The sequence below is a fragment of the Chiloscyllium punctatum genome, chromosome 3 (genome assembly GCF_047496795.1).
Source record: "Chiloscyllium punctatum isolate Juve2018m chromosome 3, sChiPun1.3, whole genome shotgun sequence".
In the NCBI taxonomy this organism is placed as follows: Eukaryota; Metazoa; Chordata; class Chondrichthyes; order Orectolobiformes; family Hemiscylliidae; genus Chiloscyllium; species Chiloscyllium punctatum.
Genome location: NC_092741.1, coordinates 90,149,504 through 90,164,732, shown reverse-complemented (window position 1 = coordinate 90,164,732; position 15,229 = coordinate 90,149,504). Strand labels below are relative to the sequence as shown.

Genomic DNA, 15,229 nt, shown 5'->3' with positions numbered 1-15,229 from the left:
AGCTGCATTGAATTATTGTTGCAGAATACATTACCATTTGAAAGCAACAAATAAACAGAACAGAGCTCCAGCACCACATGCTCAGGATAGTGACCCATGTGCAGCAGCCCATAATAGTTAATAGGAAACTGAAAAACCAGATGGGAATGGCATGGAGTGGACTCAAGTTTTGATAAATCATAAAGCACTTCAACAGAAACACCACGTCAATTATTCTTTTAACCTCCTTTGGATCCTGTTCCTAGTTAATAACAAGTTAAATTTCAGCCACTTCACAAAACTGTTTTGACTTCAACTAAATGTATTGCACACAAAGTTAAATGAGGAAGTGTTTAGTAGCCCTGATAGAGTGCATTATAAACATGATCTATTACTTTTAGACTAAAAAAATCATAATGGATCAGGGAGGCATTCTAAGACAGTTAAGTATTTATCAAAAATATAATGTATCTACCTTTCTCCATTAGAATAAGAAGCTTGTGAGCTGAAAGAAGCAAATGGTTTCAACTTGCAACGGTTGGGCATTTTCAAGTGGAGCCAATATGTTACTTGCACAGTGGATAGAAACACTTTATGCTGACAGAAGTCACCACTTAATGAGTAATTCTTGTTCTTTCTCATGCTGTCAAAGTCCATGGGGATGACTTTCCAACATGTACTCCTGTTTGAAACCTCCCCTGCTGCAAGTGTACTTTCAGCAGGTTCTGACATGCACTTTCCGAATCGATGTTCCCAATTGCAATCACAAACATTGTACAATAGACAGTGTTTCAACTAAAGGCTAATTTGGGGTGCTTCATTACTCATCACTTTGATTTTTTTTCACCACTGGTTCTGAATCAATTAAAATTTAAAATACAATCCAATTTAAACTACTGCTACAAACAATTACAACACAATGAAATTAGATCAGCAGTGGGCCATTTGGCCCTTTCATTCTGCTGTGCCATTCAAGAAGATCTTGGCTGATCTGTGTGTTTCAAATTTCACATTCCTGACAAACTTCAAAACCTTTGATTCCCTTGCCCACCAAGAAACCATCTACCCCACCTTAAAAATTGCCCTGCCACTCTCATCTTTTCCACCTCACAAACCACAAGCTTACTCTCCAATCCATAAGATGAGGTGAGATATATGGGCCTCCTCCAGTCTAACAGATGAGTAATCCACATGTGTCCCTCCTGGGCCATGCAGGATTTAGGCATAAAAGCATGAAGGTGGAGGATATCTTGTTTTATTCTAATGTTATGCAGCCACGTTTTGTTTTAAGCTCAAGGTTGTACATTAAAAACTATTTCAAATCAACACCTACCTAAAGATTATTTTAAATTTGTCACATTTCAGAAGCAAATACCAAATCAAGGATGAAACATACTTACGTTGGCAATTCCGGGCTACAACAGCATCTCCAAAGAAACCTTCAGCACATTGATCACAGAACTGACCAGAAACTCCCTCGATACAACGAAGACACTCTCCTGTCAATGAATTACAGCTGCCAGGTACAGACAGATCAAGGTTATAGTTGCATTGGCAGGGTTGGCATAATCCACCTGGTTTGTTGGGGCGTCCAAAGAAGCCTTCAGAACACCTGGTTAAGAAAACCGTAATTCAAAATTAATTTTCTGAATAGTAATCATATAGTTTACTTGTAACATTATTTAAAATTCAGATATTCCCAAAATTGGAATTACATGGCGTCATTGTCTCCTAATTACAAAGTTCAGGTTTCAAAGAATTCAATAAGAATCCAAATCTTCACAAAGTAGCAAACATAGCTGGATCGCTGCTTTTGAATCTACTTGACTACCCTGCATCTGCACTCTAAATTTCTTGGCTCAGTTCTGATGCAAAAAGCTCTATAGATGTAACCCGTACCTTCAATGCAACTGAATCCCTGTAGTGTAGGATAGTTGGAAGAAGCTAAGCCCAACCTCATTTCGACAGCACTGACTGCCAAGTTCCAGTGAAGAGTTTAAGTGTCACAAAGTCTCATTGAAAGCCAGGAGAGAAGGTAAGTGCATGAGGTAAGTGGGTGAGAGGGTAGGGGACTCTACTGGCATTAAGATAGCACCTAGAAGGAACCCCGAAACAGACTTGTTGAAAGCCTATACGGGACCCAAGAGGAATCACACTGTTCCAAAGACTTAGATATTGTTGTGAAATAGAATGCTGCAAACATTTCAGGGAGATATTACAATGACATTGTACACTTTGGGAAAATAGGCTACAAAGTGAGATTAATCTATGCCTATTCCTGTGATGCAGCTAAGTCAGTTTATCTGGCCAACTAATGTTACAGTAATAAGAAATGGAAAAAGAAGTGGAGACTGATAATGAAGAAATATCACACTCACAGTCATCAGCTCAGATACTGACACTACACAGACTTCAAATGCAAGCTCAAAAACTGCACACAATGAGAGACTGGACATGAATAGCCTAAAAGGATAAGGCAAATGTTAATCTACTGGAGGAAGAGGATAATGGCAGCGAGCACGTCCTGAGTGAAACAGAGAAACTATGCACACACTGGTCATTGTTGAGGTTGAGACGGGAGAAACACACCCTGCAGACTCTGGGCTGATATGATCACCTGCAGAGATCCCTCCTACCATTCACCCCTCAGTGTCTTTATCCTCAGCTATGCGGATCATATTTCAGGCTAAAGGGGTTAGGAACTAATCCACACATTACTTCTCAAAGAACTCTGTGAGTCATAACCAAGACCTTCACCCTGTGCCACACTACTACTCAAAGATGACATTAAAAAGTGGTACAAACCTTAAAAACACTTCTACTAATATTGCACCTGTCATTAAAAATCAATCAGCAACTGACCTGGGAGTCGTTGAAGATTGTTATAAAGAGCACTGGGTCCTTCCTCCTACTGAATGGAGGGTTCAGCTGTGCATGGTTAAAAATACCGTAGGCTGTTAGTTGGAACATTAAGATCAACAATAGCACTGCTAGCATTAAATCAGCATCACAGTCTGCCAACAGTTTTTACTTCCAAACCATATTCTCTTTACCCATTACTAAGATAAGTTCTAGCACCACATGAAAACACAAAATGCAGACCCTTGTTTTGAACTGTAACAGCACCTATTCCACTAAAAAATACAACACAATATAGCTTCATTTTGTGGTATCTGAATCATAAACATGAAATATAGCATGACATTCAAATTCGATTCTATTAACCTATGTTTTAACTCTCTTCCATTAACCTGTGATTTTTAAAATCTACATAGCTGGATTAACTTGTTTTTTCCTTTGAAATACTTAATGAACTAACACTTGTGAGTTGTGAAATAATGATTATTTAAGACATATCAATAGCCATTTGTCTACAATCAGTGCTAACAGCTTGGAAAGATTTGTAAAGTTAACAACAGCAAGATCCAAAGTCTAGGTTACTTGATAATGTATGAATTACTTGAAGGTAACTCACTCAATGGTGGAACTTTTTTTTCTCAATGCACACTTCCTTATATTCTTATTCCAAATATCACAAATTTCCACATCCCATCAATCAGCAGACTGATTGTGAACAGTTGAAGAAATACCACCTACAATTACCTTGGGTGGAGCAAGTAAGGCCCAAAACTCTTTTCTCACTGGGATGTGGGGATTCAATTTGATTAAGTCAACTAAGAGTGGACTCTCACAAGCCATAACCCAATAGGTACAGTCATAGGAGACAGACCCTTTGGTCCAACTTGTCCATTCCAAACAGATATTCTAAAGTGTACAGCATTAATTTGTACCAATTAAGCAAATACATGAATTCCTTCCTGAGTTTTTGTAGCATCCTGTCATATCACAATGCACAATGAAATGATGGAATAATTCAATCCAAGACAGCTCTGATGTAAAATCAAAGTCAAAACTCTGTAGCAGTAGGGTGCTGTAAATCTGAAGTAAAAAAAGACAATGCTGGAAACACTGTGGAGGTCAGACATCTGTTTTCTGCTCGGGGGTTGTCTGACCTGCTGGATTTTCCCTTTTTACTTCTGAATTAAGTAGCACTTAAGACCCTCTCAAGCTCAAACAAGTTTGCTCAAAATACTGATACACTGTATTTTTCATACATGCAAAAGAAAGTGACATATGAGGGCATTAAACATAGTAAGTAATGGTTTGAAAAAACCACTCAGGAAGTTTGGTTCAGGGGCTATTCTAATGGTGAGAGATGCAGTTACAAGAAAATTGTTATGAACTAGACATGAAAGAAAATTATTTTCTTTCAATTACAAAAATTACTTACACGTGCCACAGTGTATCCATCATGACATTGCAACAGCCCCTTACATTTAGTTAGTAATGAATCTGACTCCATGATTTAGACAATTCATTGATTAAATTAAGTCAAATGTGTACAGGGCTTTGCATGCTTCATCTTCAATCTTCCTTCAACACTGCACAGTTGATTGTTTAAATGCAGAATATGATGTGCATATGTAATGGCGCTCTGAGGTTATGTCAAAACCATTTAATCAATCATATATATCTAAAATAATCTGGCCATTGCAATGGAGGCAAAAAAAGCTTGTGTCGATCCTTATAGGTTTCATATTACAAAGCCATTACCACAAATAGCCTTCGGATCAGATATTGAAAATAAATGCTGCTCACGGTTAGTGAAGTTAAAATGCATTTATCAAGCAAAGTAGAGGTCATTTTGCTTCAAATTACAACCAAGGTTCCATACAGGTGGGAGTGAATCAGGATATCTGCACCCAAGCTCTCTCATCCAAATTGTTATATACCATATTTTATGATGTGCAATTTTTGATGCTTATCAGTTCGATTGCAGACATGAATGCAGCTTATGAAAACTGAATACCATGTTAGGTTTGCTTTCAAAGTTTGGGTGAGGCTAGGCCTAATGAGCTCCATACCTTCATAAATGGTGATAAATACAACAGGGGGACATTGTTGGAAGTCGTGAGTAAGTTCTGCATTTTTGACTCTGAGCATTATGTATTCGAATTGGACATCTTGCATGCTTAAATCTTCCTCTTTATTTATGGAATTAAAGATTTTGTTTACTTGTCAAAATTTTCACCAATTACTTGGAAGCGTTGTTAAAAAAAATTAGAAGTTGGCTTGGTCAGCATTTCCGAAACTATCCTTCAGGAAATGTTAATGATCTGTCCACGTGAAACTGCTGGGGCCCACTGTCCTTAGGGACGGAGTTCCAGGATTGTGACTCATTGTCAATGAAGGAATGATAATATGGTTCCCCAAGTCTGAATGGTGCAGGTTTTGAATGTTCAGGTGGTAGATTTGCTCTCCTTGCTCTTCTAGGTTCATGCCACCTATACGCTGATCTGGTTCAGGTTCTGGTCAATTTCATAAGTTCATAAGACATAGGAAAATAATTATGCCATACGGCCCATTGCATCTGGTCCACCATTTGATCATGGCTGATATGCTCCTCACCCCCATTGTTCTGCCTTCTCCCCATAATCCTTCAACCCATTACCAATTAAAAATCTGTCGAACTCCTCCTTAAATTACTCACTGTCCCAGCATCCACTGTACTTTTGGGGAGCGAATTCCACAGATTCACAACCCTTTGGGAGATGTAGTTTCTCCTCAACTCTGTTTTAAATTTGCTACCCCTTATCCTAAAACTATGACCTCTCAACCTAGGATGCCCCACAAGAGGAAACATCCATTCCACATCTATTTTATCCACACCTTTTATCATCTTGAATATCTCAATTTGATTCCCCTTCATTCTTCCTAATTCCAGGCAGCATAGGCCTAAACTGTTCAACCTTTCTTCATACGACAAATCCCTCATCTCTGAGATCAATCTTGTGAATCTCCTCTGAACTGCCTCCAATGCCACTGCTTCTTTATTCAAGGGGACCAAAATGTGCACAATACTCCAGGTACAGTCTCATCAATGCCTTATCTTTATATTCTATTCCTTTTGCTATAAAAACCAACATTCCATTTGCTTTCTTTATTATCTGCTGTACTTGCATCCTAGTTTTCCGTGACTCATGGATGAGGAAACCCGGATTCCTCTGCACCAGAGCATCCTGTAGTCTCTCCCCTTTTAGATATTGGATCATCTTCCCATTTTTTTGACTAAAATGCATGACCTTGTACTTATCCACCTTAAACTCCATCTGCCATATTTTGGCCCACTCTTGTAACCTATCCATATGCATTTGTAAGGTTCATATTTCCTCATTGCAATTTATAGTCCTGCCTATTTTTCTGTCATTCACAAATTCAGCTATAGAACCTTCTATCCCTGTGTCTAAGTCATTAATATAGTTTGTAAATAGCTGGGCTCCAAGGATCGAACACTGTAGCACCCCACTAGTTAGAACTGTGATCCAGGAACAAAAAACATTTATCCCGACTCTCTGTTATCTATCCCTCAGCCAGTCATCTATCCAAGGTAATAAATTACCCCTAATCCCATATGATCCAACCTTTTGAATTAACCTTTTGTTTGATATTTTATCAAAGGCCTGCCTGTCAGAAGCTAAACTGAACATCAGTGAGCAGGTTATTGTTGAATAAGTGCCACTTGATGACACTGTGCACAACACCTTTCATTATTTTGCTGTTGATTTAAACTAAACTGGTTGGGTGGTAATTGGCTGGGTTGGAGTTGTTTTGTATTTGTTTGTGGACAGGAAGTGCCTGATTAATATTCCACATTGCTGAGTAGTTGCCAGTGTTGTAACTCTACTGGAATTGCTTGGATAGAGGTGCGGATGATTCTAGAGTACAATCTTTAGCACTATTGCCAGAATATTGTCAGATGCCTTTGCCTTTGCAGTATCCAGTGGCTTCAGCTGTTTCTTGGTATCACATGGAGTAAACTGAATTGGCTGAAAGCTGGTATCTGTAATGTTAGAGACCTCCAGAGGAAGCCAAGATGGATTATCAACTCATGCCTTTTGTACTGATGTGCTGGGCTGCCCCACCATTGAGATTTGAGATATTTATGGAGCTTTCCTCTCCTGTTATTGTAATTGTACACCACCACTCGTAACTGGTTGTAGAATGACTACAGACCTTAGATTTGATCAATTGATTGAAGAATTGCTTAGCCCTGTTTATCACGTGCTTTTTATGTTGTTTGCCATACAAGTACCCCTGTAATATAGCTTCAGCTGGCTGACAACTCACTTTTAAGTCTACCCTCCTTCAGGGATGAACCTCTGGATTAGTGGTAGTATGTGGAGGATATGCTGGAACATCAGATTACCAGTTGATTACAACTCTGCTGGCAGACAGCACTTCACAAATGTTGAGGTGCTAGGTGTGTTCAAAGCCAACCTGATACAGCACAGTTGTAGTGCCACCTAACACTAAGCTAGAAAGATGGCTATATCCTTATGGGCTAACATAACAGAACAGGACTACACTGTGACAAGTCAACATGGATTTAGTAAAGGGAGGTCATGCCTGACAAACCTGTTGGAATTTTTTGAAGAGGTAACAAGTAGGTTAGACCAGGGAAACCCAGTGGATGTGGTCTATCTAGACTTTCAAAAGGCCTTTGATAAGGTGCCACACGGGAGGCTGCTGAGCAAGGTGAGGGCCCATGGTGTTCAAGGTGAGCTGCTGGGATGGATTGAGGATTGGCTGTCTAACAGAAGGCAGAGAGTTGGGATAAAAGGTTCTTTTTCAGAATGGCAGCCGGTGACGAGCGGTGTCCCGCAGGGTTCGGTGCTGGGCCACAGCTGTTCGCATTATATATTAATGATTTGGATGAGGGAACCGGGGGCGTTCTAGCGAAGTTTGCCGACGATACAAAGTTAGGTGGACAGGCAGGTAGTACTGAGGAAGTGGGGAGGCTACAGAAGGATCTAGACAGGTTGGGAGAGTGGTCCAGGAAATGGCTGATGGAATTTAACGTGAGCAAGTGCGAGGTCTTGCACTTTGGCAAAAAGAATAAAAGCATGGACTACTTTCTAAATGGTGAGAAAATTAATAAAGCCAAAGCACAAAGGGATCTGGGAGTGCTAGTCCAGGATTCTCTAAAGGTAAACATGCAGGTTGAGTCTGTGATTAAGAAAGCGAATGCAATGTTGTCTCTTATCTCAAGAGGGTTGGAATATAAAAGCAGAGATGTACTACTAAGACTTTATAAAGCTCTGGTTAGGCCCCATTTGGAGTACTGTGTCCAGTTTTGGTCCCCACACCTCAGGAAGGACATACTGGCACTGGAACGTGTCCAGCGGAGATTCACACGGATGATCCCTGGAATGACAGGTCTAGCATATGAGGAACGGCTGAGGATACTGGGATTGTATTCGTTGGAGTTTAGAAGATTAAGGGGAGACTTAATAGAGACGTACAAAATAATACATGGCTTTGAAAAGGTGGATGCTAGGAAATTGTTTCCGTTAGGTGAGGAGACTAGGACCCGTGGACACAGCCTTAGAATTAGAGGGGGTCATTTCAGAACGGAAATGCGGAGACATTTCTTCAGCCAGAGAGTGGTGGGCCTGTGGAATTCATTGCCACGGAGTGCAGTGGAAGCCGGGACGCTAAATGTCTTCAAGGCCGAGATTGATAGGTTCTTGTTGTCTAGAGGAATTAAGGGCTATGGGGAGAATGCTGGTAAGTGGAGCTGAAATGCGCATCAGCCATGATTGAATGGCGGAGTGGACTCGATGGGCCGAATGGCCTTACTTCCACTCCTATGTCTTATGGTCTTATGGTCTTATGGTCTAACAGCTCAAAGAATGAGCTACCACCAGACTTCCTGCATTTGCCTGCTGGAAACATGTCCAAATGCTCAATGACTATATTTTACAGATATTTGACTGAGATGTTAAAAAATTCTCAACCAAAATGGGGAAGGGTCATCTCCTCAAATTTTGCTAGCCCATCACATGTCCTGGTCCTCTCTCAAGCATTAATAGCTGCAAAAATGAATTCATATTTAGTCAGATGTTAACAAGTGACCAAGGACACCAAGCAGCACCTCTGCATCTGAATATTTTTCCTTCAGTTCTTTTGCATTGTGTTCTGTTTTTCTTTGCGAGTAACCATTTCCAAATTAACAGGGTACATTGAGGTATTTCTGTCTCATGATTCAATTGTGCCTTGAGAGGTCCTTATGACAAAGTGGATAGCATTCCTGCCTCTGTGAAAGAAGATCCAGGTTCAAGTCTCACTTCAAGAATTACTCATCTCAAAGGAAGCATTCATGATGTAGTTCACACAGGCAAATAATCAACATGTTCATACTCCCAACATTTCCCCAGTTCCCACTGGAGGGAAAAAGAACTTTCTGAAGAGATGAAACAAGCAATTGTCCCATGCAGCTTCTGCTGAATGAAATATCATAGAAAGAGAAACTTTAATAAAAGATGCAGCAATGGAGAGAACTAGAGGTTCACATAGAAAAAAACTTTCAAGACAAGAAGGCTTGAAAAAGAAACTTTTCATAAACATGCAAAAAGACAAGATAAAGGGAGATATGATAATCAGTTATAAATAACTGAATTGGCTTTTGGTAGAGTTTTGAGTTCAATTCTGAACATCACACTTTGGGAATGATATCAATGTTGTGGAGAGGGTGCAGAAAAGATTAACCACTGTTTTATCAGTAAGGACTGACCACATACGTGTGCACTAGAGAAAATGATGTTGGTCATCCTTATAGCACAGATAGGCATGACAAGAATTAACAGATGTTCAAAATTGTGAGGGTTTTTAATATTTACAGTATTTTGTCCACACCAGTAAGGGTAAACAAAGGAGACAGATTTAAGATAACTTCCAAAAGAGCCAGAAGACAGATGAGGGAATTTTGGTTTCACAATGCATTCTGATCATCTGGAAAGCACTGCACATGGGAAACAGATTTAATAATAAATAATAAAAGTGAAGTCGATATCTATTTAAAAAGTAAACAAGGCCACAAGAAAACTGAAGAGGAGTGGGGCCAATCGGCACAATGATCTGATTGGCTTCCTTCCATTATGACTTTATGAGGAAGGAGAAAATACAATGTGAATGCTTTCTTGATTAAATTTATTGAAGAAACTCTTGACCCTTTAAATAGACTCCAGGCCTTTTATGAAGGTTACTTTGGACTTGTAACACTGCACTCATCCAATTCAGAGGTGATGGCCTAGTGGATTATTAATGCAAAGACGCACGCAATGTTTAGATGACGCTGTTCAAATCCTGCCACAGTAGATGGTGGAATTTGAATGCAATTACAACTGGAATTAAATGTCTAATGATGACCATGAATCCACTGTCAATTGTTGGGAAAACCCCATCTGGTTCGCTAATGTCCTTTATGCAAAGAAGCTGCCATCTTTACCTGGGTCTGGCCCAAGTGTGACTCCAGACTCGCAGCAATGTGGTTGACTCTCAACTGCCCTCTGGGCAATAAAAGCTGGCCTAGCCAGTAACACCTCCATCCAATGAATACATATTTAAAGAAGTTAACTAATCTAATCTTTCACCTGCGAATTTAAATCTTCCTCAGCAGCACCTATGTAATAGCAGCTGTATCAGTTCACTATCTAATGAAAAATGTTTGCTGCTTCCCTCATTGATGCTGCCAATGTTCTTGCATCCTTCAGTATCCAACAGAACAATGACAGACAAATAATTTTTAATGTTAAGCAGTAGCCTTTTATGAGCTTTTGGTTTTCAAGCAGTTTTTGGCCTTTCAGCATCTCTGTGACGGTCTCTCTTAATCAGTGATCTTATTAAATAAAGAGAAGGATTTGCATCAAAAAGATTTGATGAGGTCCGTCCTCCCCATTGTGAGCTAAGGTTCGCCTGCACTACCCCCAATGCAAAACTGATTGTTAGTCTGGCAGCTGACCTATGCTACAGCGGTTGTGGAGGCATTCGATGCTCAGACTCATGACAACATATGAATTCGGAGGAATTGGCTTTTCCTGCACCACACCCTAAGCCTGCTTCACCATTTAAAAACATCATGGCTCATCCAATTGTACAACTGCGACTCAGTACAACTGAATATATGTTCCATTCTGTAGTATGGATATCCCCAATTTAATCAGAAAAAAACTCACTGAAAATGGGTACATTTTTAAGAAACTATTCTGTGCAAAGTGAATGCTGTACTGTAGGAGGAGGTTTAGGCTCCCAAACAGGATCACTTAATCTGAACTATCAACAACAGTTTCCTACACCCACTACCCCCACCCATCCTCATCTCCTCATCTCCAAACTATAGCAATCAATGGTCTCCCCTCCACACTTCACTTCAGCTCTGAAGAAGAGTCATCTTGACTCGAAACATTAGCGTGCTCTCTCTCCCTGGATGCCATCTGACACCCCCCTCCCCCCCCCCCCCCATCTGCATTTGTTGTTTTCCAAATGATAACGTGTTTGCCACAGTGCATTTATAAATTGTCACTGCCACAGATGATTAGATGTACCCCAGTTACATGGAAATTAATAAATAATTTCATCAATATAAAATAGACAACTAGAAATTGGCATTCAGACATTAATTATGTATTTTGTCTATGAGGCAGCAGTGCTAACCACTGAGCTACCATGCCACTCTGATTGTCCATGCTGATAGTCCTTGATTAATCCTTGCCTGTCCTAGTTGAGATTAATTCTCTCCTTAATAATATTTTCCAAATTTTTCTGACCACTAATGATAGACTCACTAGCCCACAAATCCCTTGTTCATCACTGCCACCCTTCTTGAATAATGGTACCATATTAGCTGCTAATGATCTAGAATTTCTCCAGTGTCCAGAGACAATTTGAAAACTAATCAAGACCCCTGCAATCTCCTCCACTGCCTCCCACAACAGCCTAGGATATATCTCATCTGTACTTGGAGACTTATCCAATTTTCATAGAATCCCTACAGTGTGGAAACAGGCCATTTGGCCCAAAAAGTCGACACCAGCCCTCCAAACAGTATCCAACCCCGACCCATTCCCCTATTATTCAACATTTATCCCTGACCATTGCACCTAACCCACACATCCCTGAACACTATGGGCAATTTAACATGTCCAATTCACCTAAATGGCTAATCTTTGGACTGTGGGAGGAAACTGGAATACCCGCGCAGACACGGGGAGAACGTGCAAACTCCACACAGACAGTCAGCCAAGGATGGAATCAAACCCAGGTCTCTGGCACCATGAGGCAGCAGTGCTAACCACTGAGCCACCGTGCCATTCTGAGTGTGCTAAAACCATTAACACTTGCTCCTTCTGAATTATAGCTTATTGTCTCCCTCAGAGAGCAATAATAGCTGGGAATTGAACATACTTCAGGCTGAGTTAGATAGAGTTTTGGTCAGTAAAGGAGTCAGGGTTATGGTGGACAGGCAGGATAGTGGGCTTAATACCACAATTAAATCAACCACAAATCCATTGAATGGCAATTCCAATAATTCTAATAAGCCCACTCGTTTTCCCAATGATCTTATGAAGTGAACAATGTGATGTAAGCTCTCCATTTGCCTGGATGAGTCCAGCTCCAAAATCATCAACACTAAGAAGCTAAAACCAATGTGGGCAGAGCAGTTTAATTGATTGACACCCAGTGACCAGTTTAAACATTCATTCTCTTCACCACTACCACATTGTGGTGACTGTGTGTACCATCTACAGGATGCACCACAGTAACTCGGTGAAGTTCCTTCGATAGCATGTTCCAAACTGATCTTCCACTTAAAAGAACAAGGACAGAACATCACAAACTGCAAGTTTTCTTTAATTACAAGAGATGAACTCCAGAGGTGAGCTGAAATTGATTGCCCTTTGATACAAAGGCGACATTTGATTGAGTGCAACTTCAAGGAAGCCTGGCAAAATTGCAGTCGATGGGAATTGGGGAAAACTCTCCATTAGTTAGAGTCATGCCTGACATGGAGGAAGAAGGTTGCGGTTGTCGGACGTTAGTCACCTCTGCAGGAGTATCTCAAGGTCATGTCTTAGGTGCAACCATCTCCAGCTGCCTTATCAATAACCTTACTTCCATCATAAGATCAGAAGTGAGGATTACACAATATTCTGCAGCATTCACAGTATCTCAGATAATGAAACAAGTCATGTGCAGACGCAACAAGATCTGGACAACAGTCAAACTAGTTACCAATCAACTGGACTACTCTTTCCATAATGGTGTTGAGCTTCTTGATGTCAGTGTTGTTAGAGCTGCCCTAATCCAGGCAAATGGAGAGCTTGCAATCACATTCCTTGCATCATCAAGTTACATGCAAACCACGAGTTAGGCAATTCCAGCATGAGAAAGAGAAAATCTATCCAAATAACTAAAAGAAGTGTGGATGCTTGAAATCTGAAACAAAAACAGCAATTTCTCAGCAGGTCCAAGGAAGAGAAATCAGAGTTAAGAGACCTTTCTTCAGAATGGATCCAAAAGGTTAACTCTAATTTCACTCCACAGATGCTGAGATCCTCCAGCAATTTCTGTTTTTGTTTCAGAACATCTGACCATCTACCTTGACTTTCAATGGAATTACCATCAATAAATTTCCTATTATCAACATCCTGGAAGTTTTTTTTAGATTAGATTACTTACAGTGTGGAAACAGGCCCTTCGGCCCAACAAGTCCACACCAACCAGCTGAAGCGCAACCCACCCAGACCCATTCTCCTACATTTACCCCTTCACCTAATACTACGGGTAATTTAGCATGGCCAATTCACCTAACCTGCACAATTCCTTCCACATATGGGAGGAAACCAGAGGAAACCCACACAGACACGGGGAGAATGTGCAAACTCCACACAGTCCTGAGGCAGGAATTGAACCCGGGTCTCTGGCGCTGTGAGGCAGTAGTGCTAACCACTGTTCCACCCAAGTTATCAATAAACAGGACCAGAAGCAACCATTTCAATCTAATGGCTACAAGAGCAGTTCAGAGGCTGAGACTTTAGCAGCAAGTAACTTAGCTCCTGACACGTCAAAGCCTGGCCACCATCGGAGTGTGATGGAATGCTCACCAATCACTGAAGTGGCAATACTTGAAAAAAAAAATCAACACCATCCAGGACATAAATTCTGCTTGATTGGCAGCAGACCTACCACCATAAATATTCACTCCCAACACCATTGACATCCAGTTGCGTCAGAACATACCACTTACAGGGTGCGCTGCAGTCACTCAAATAGGACTCCTTTGGCAGCAACATCCAATGCTGTAGCATCCAGCACCTTGAAAAACAAGGGAATGGGAACACCACCATCTGCACGTTACCCTCCAAGTCATAGATCATCCTGGATTAGAAATATATTTTCATGCCAATACCACTACTAACTAAAAATCTCTATGTTAAAACCGAGAATAGATTATAAGAGGCATTATGGTCTTGAGTCATACCAAAGATTTATCGGGTGCTACACTACTCGATTATCAATTCAGTGTATCAAAAACAAGAAGGTTTTGATCTTTGAAGGAATGAAAACTAACCTTCAAATTGAGTTACGTATGAGCACCACTCTCATCCTACATGATGTGTAGCTGTCCGATGACCCTTGACCAAGAGGGGTTGACAGGTGATTGGCTGGATGGGCAGCTTCCAAAATAATGTATATGAACTGGAACAGGAAGGGGGAGGAATGGCCAAGAAGATCCAGGGAGGTGAACCATATCATCTCCTTGAGGGAAGACCGCACCCCCGAACTCCGTCCCCCACACCCACCACGCCCCCTCCCCACCAACATCTGCAAGTGGGAAGAACAAAAATCACCAAAGATTACCAGGGACCACCACAAAAGGTATAGGATCCTGGGATGTGGAAATGTGCTGCCTCTTGTCCTCCATTCTGCAGAATGGCTGTGGATCAATGAAGTTTTCTCATCTCTTACTAGTTCTATGCCTCCTTTCTTTACTTACTAATGTATCATATTTAAACTGTTGTTTCTCAATAAACTACCAGAAAATTATTATAAATCATCAACTGCCTATATTAGGTGAGAGTGATCAAGAACCCTCTTAAATCAACAACGTGGATGAATTCTTGACAAGCAAGGAAAAAGAGGTTATTGGGGCTGGGTGGAAAGTTGAGGTTACAATCAGATCGACCATGATCTTTTTAAATAGTATCAAACTTGAGGGACCAAATGGCCTACTACTGCTCCTAATTGATATTTACATTTATAGGCATTCATATCCTGAGAACATTTTTTTAAAATCTTCCATTTCCAAAAACTTTAAAGCTATCACAATTCATCTGCATTTTGAAAAAAT

General features: G+C 40.6%; 1 protein-coding gene across 3 annotated transcripts in view; it reads right to left on the bottom strand.

Moving 5' to 3' along the window:
- The window catches only part of lama2 (laminin, alpha 2), a 387,170-nt gene that overhangs the window by 164,295 nt on the left and 207,646 nt on the right, over positions 1-15,229 (bottom strand). For all 3 annotated transcript variants that reach the window (XM_072556030.1, XM_072556031.1, XM_072556033.1), the window contains exon 19: positions 1,380-1,591. In XM_072556030.1, coding sequence (XP_072412131.1) covers positions 1,380-1,591 — 212 coding nt within the window. The remainder of the gene's footprint in view (positions 1-1,379; positions 1,592-15,229) is intronic.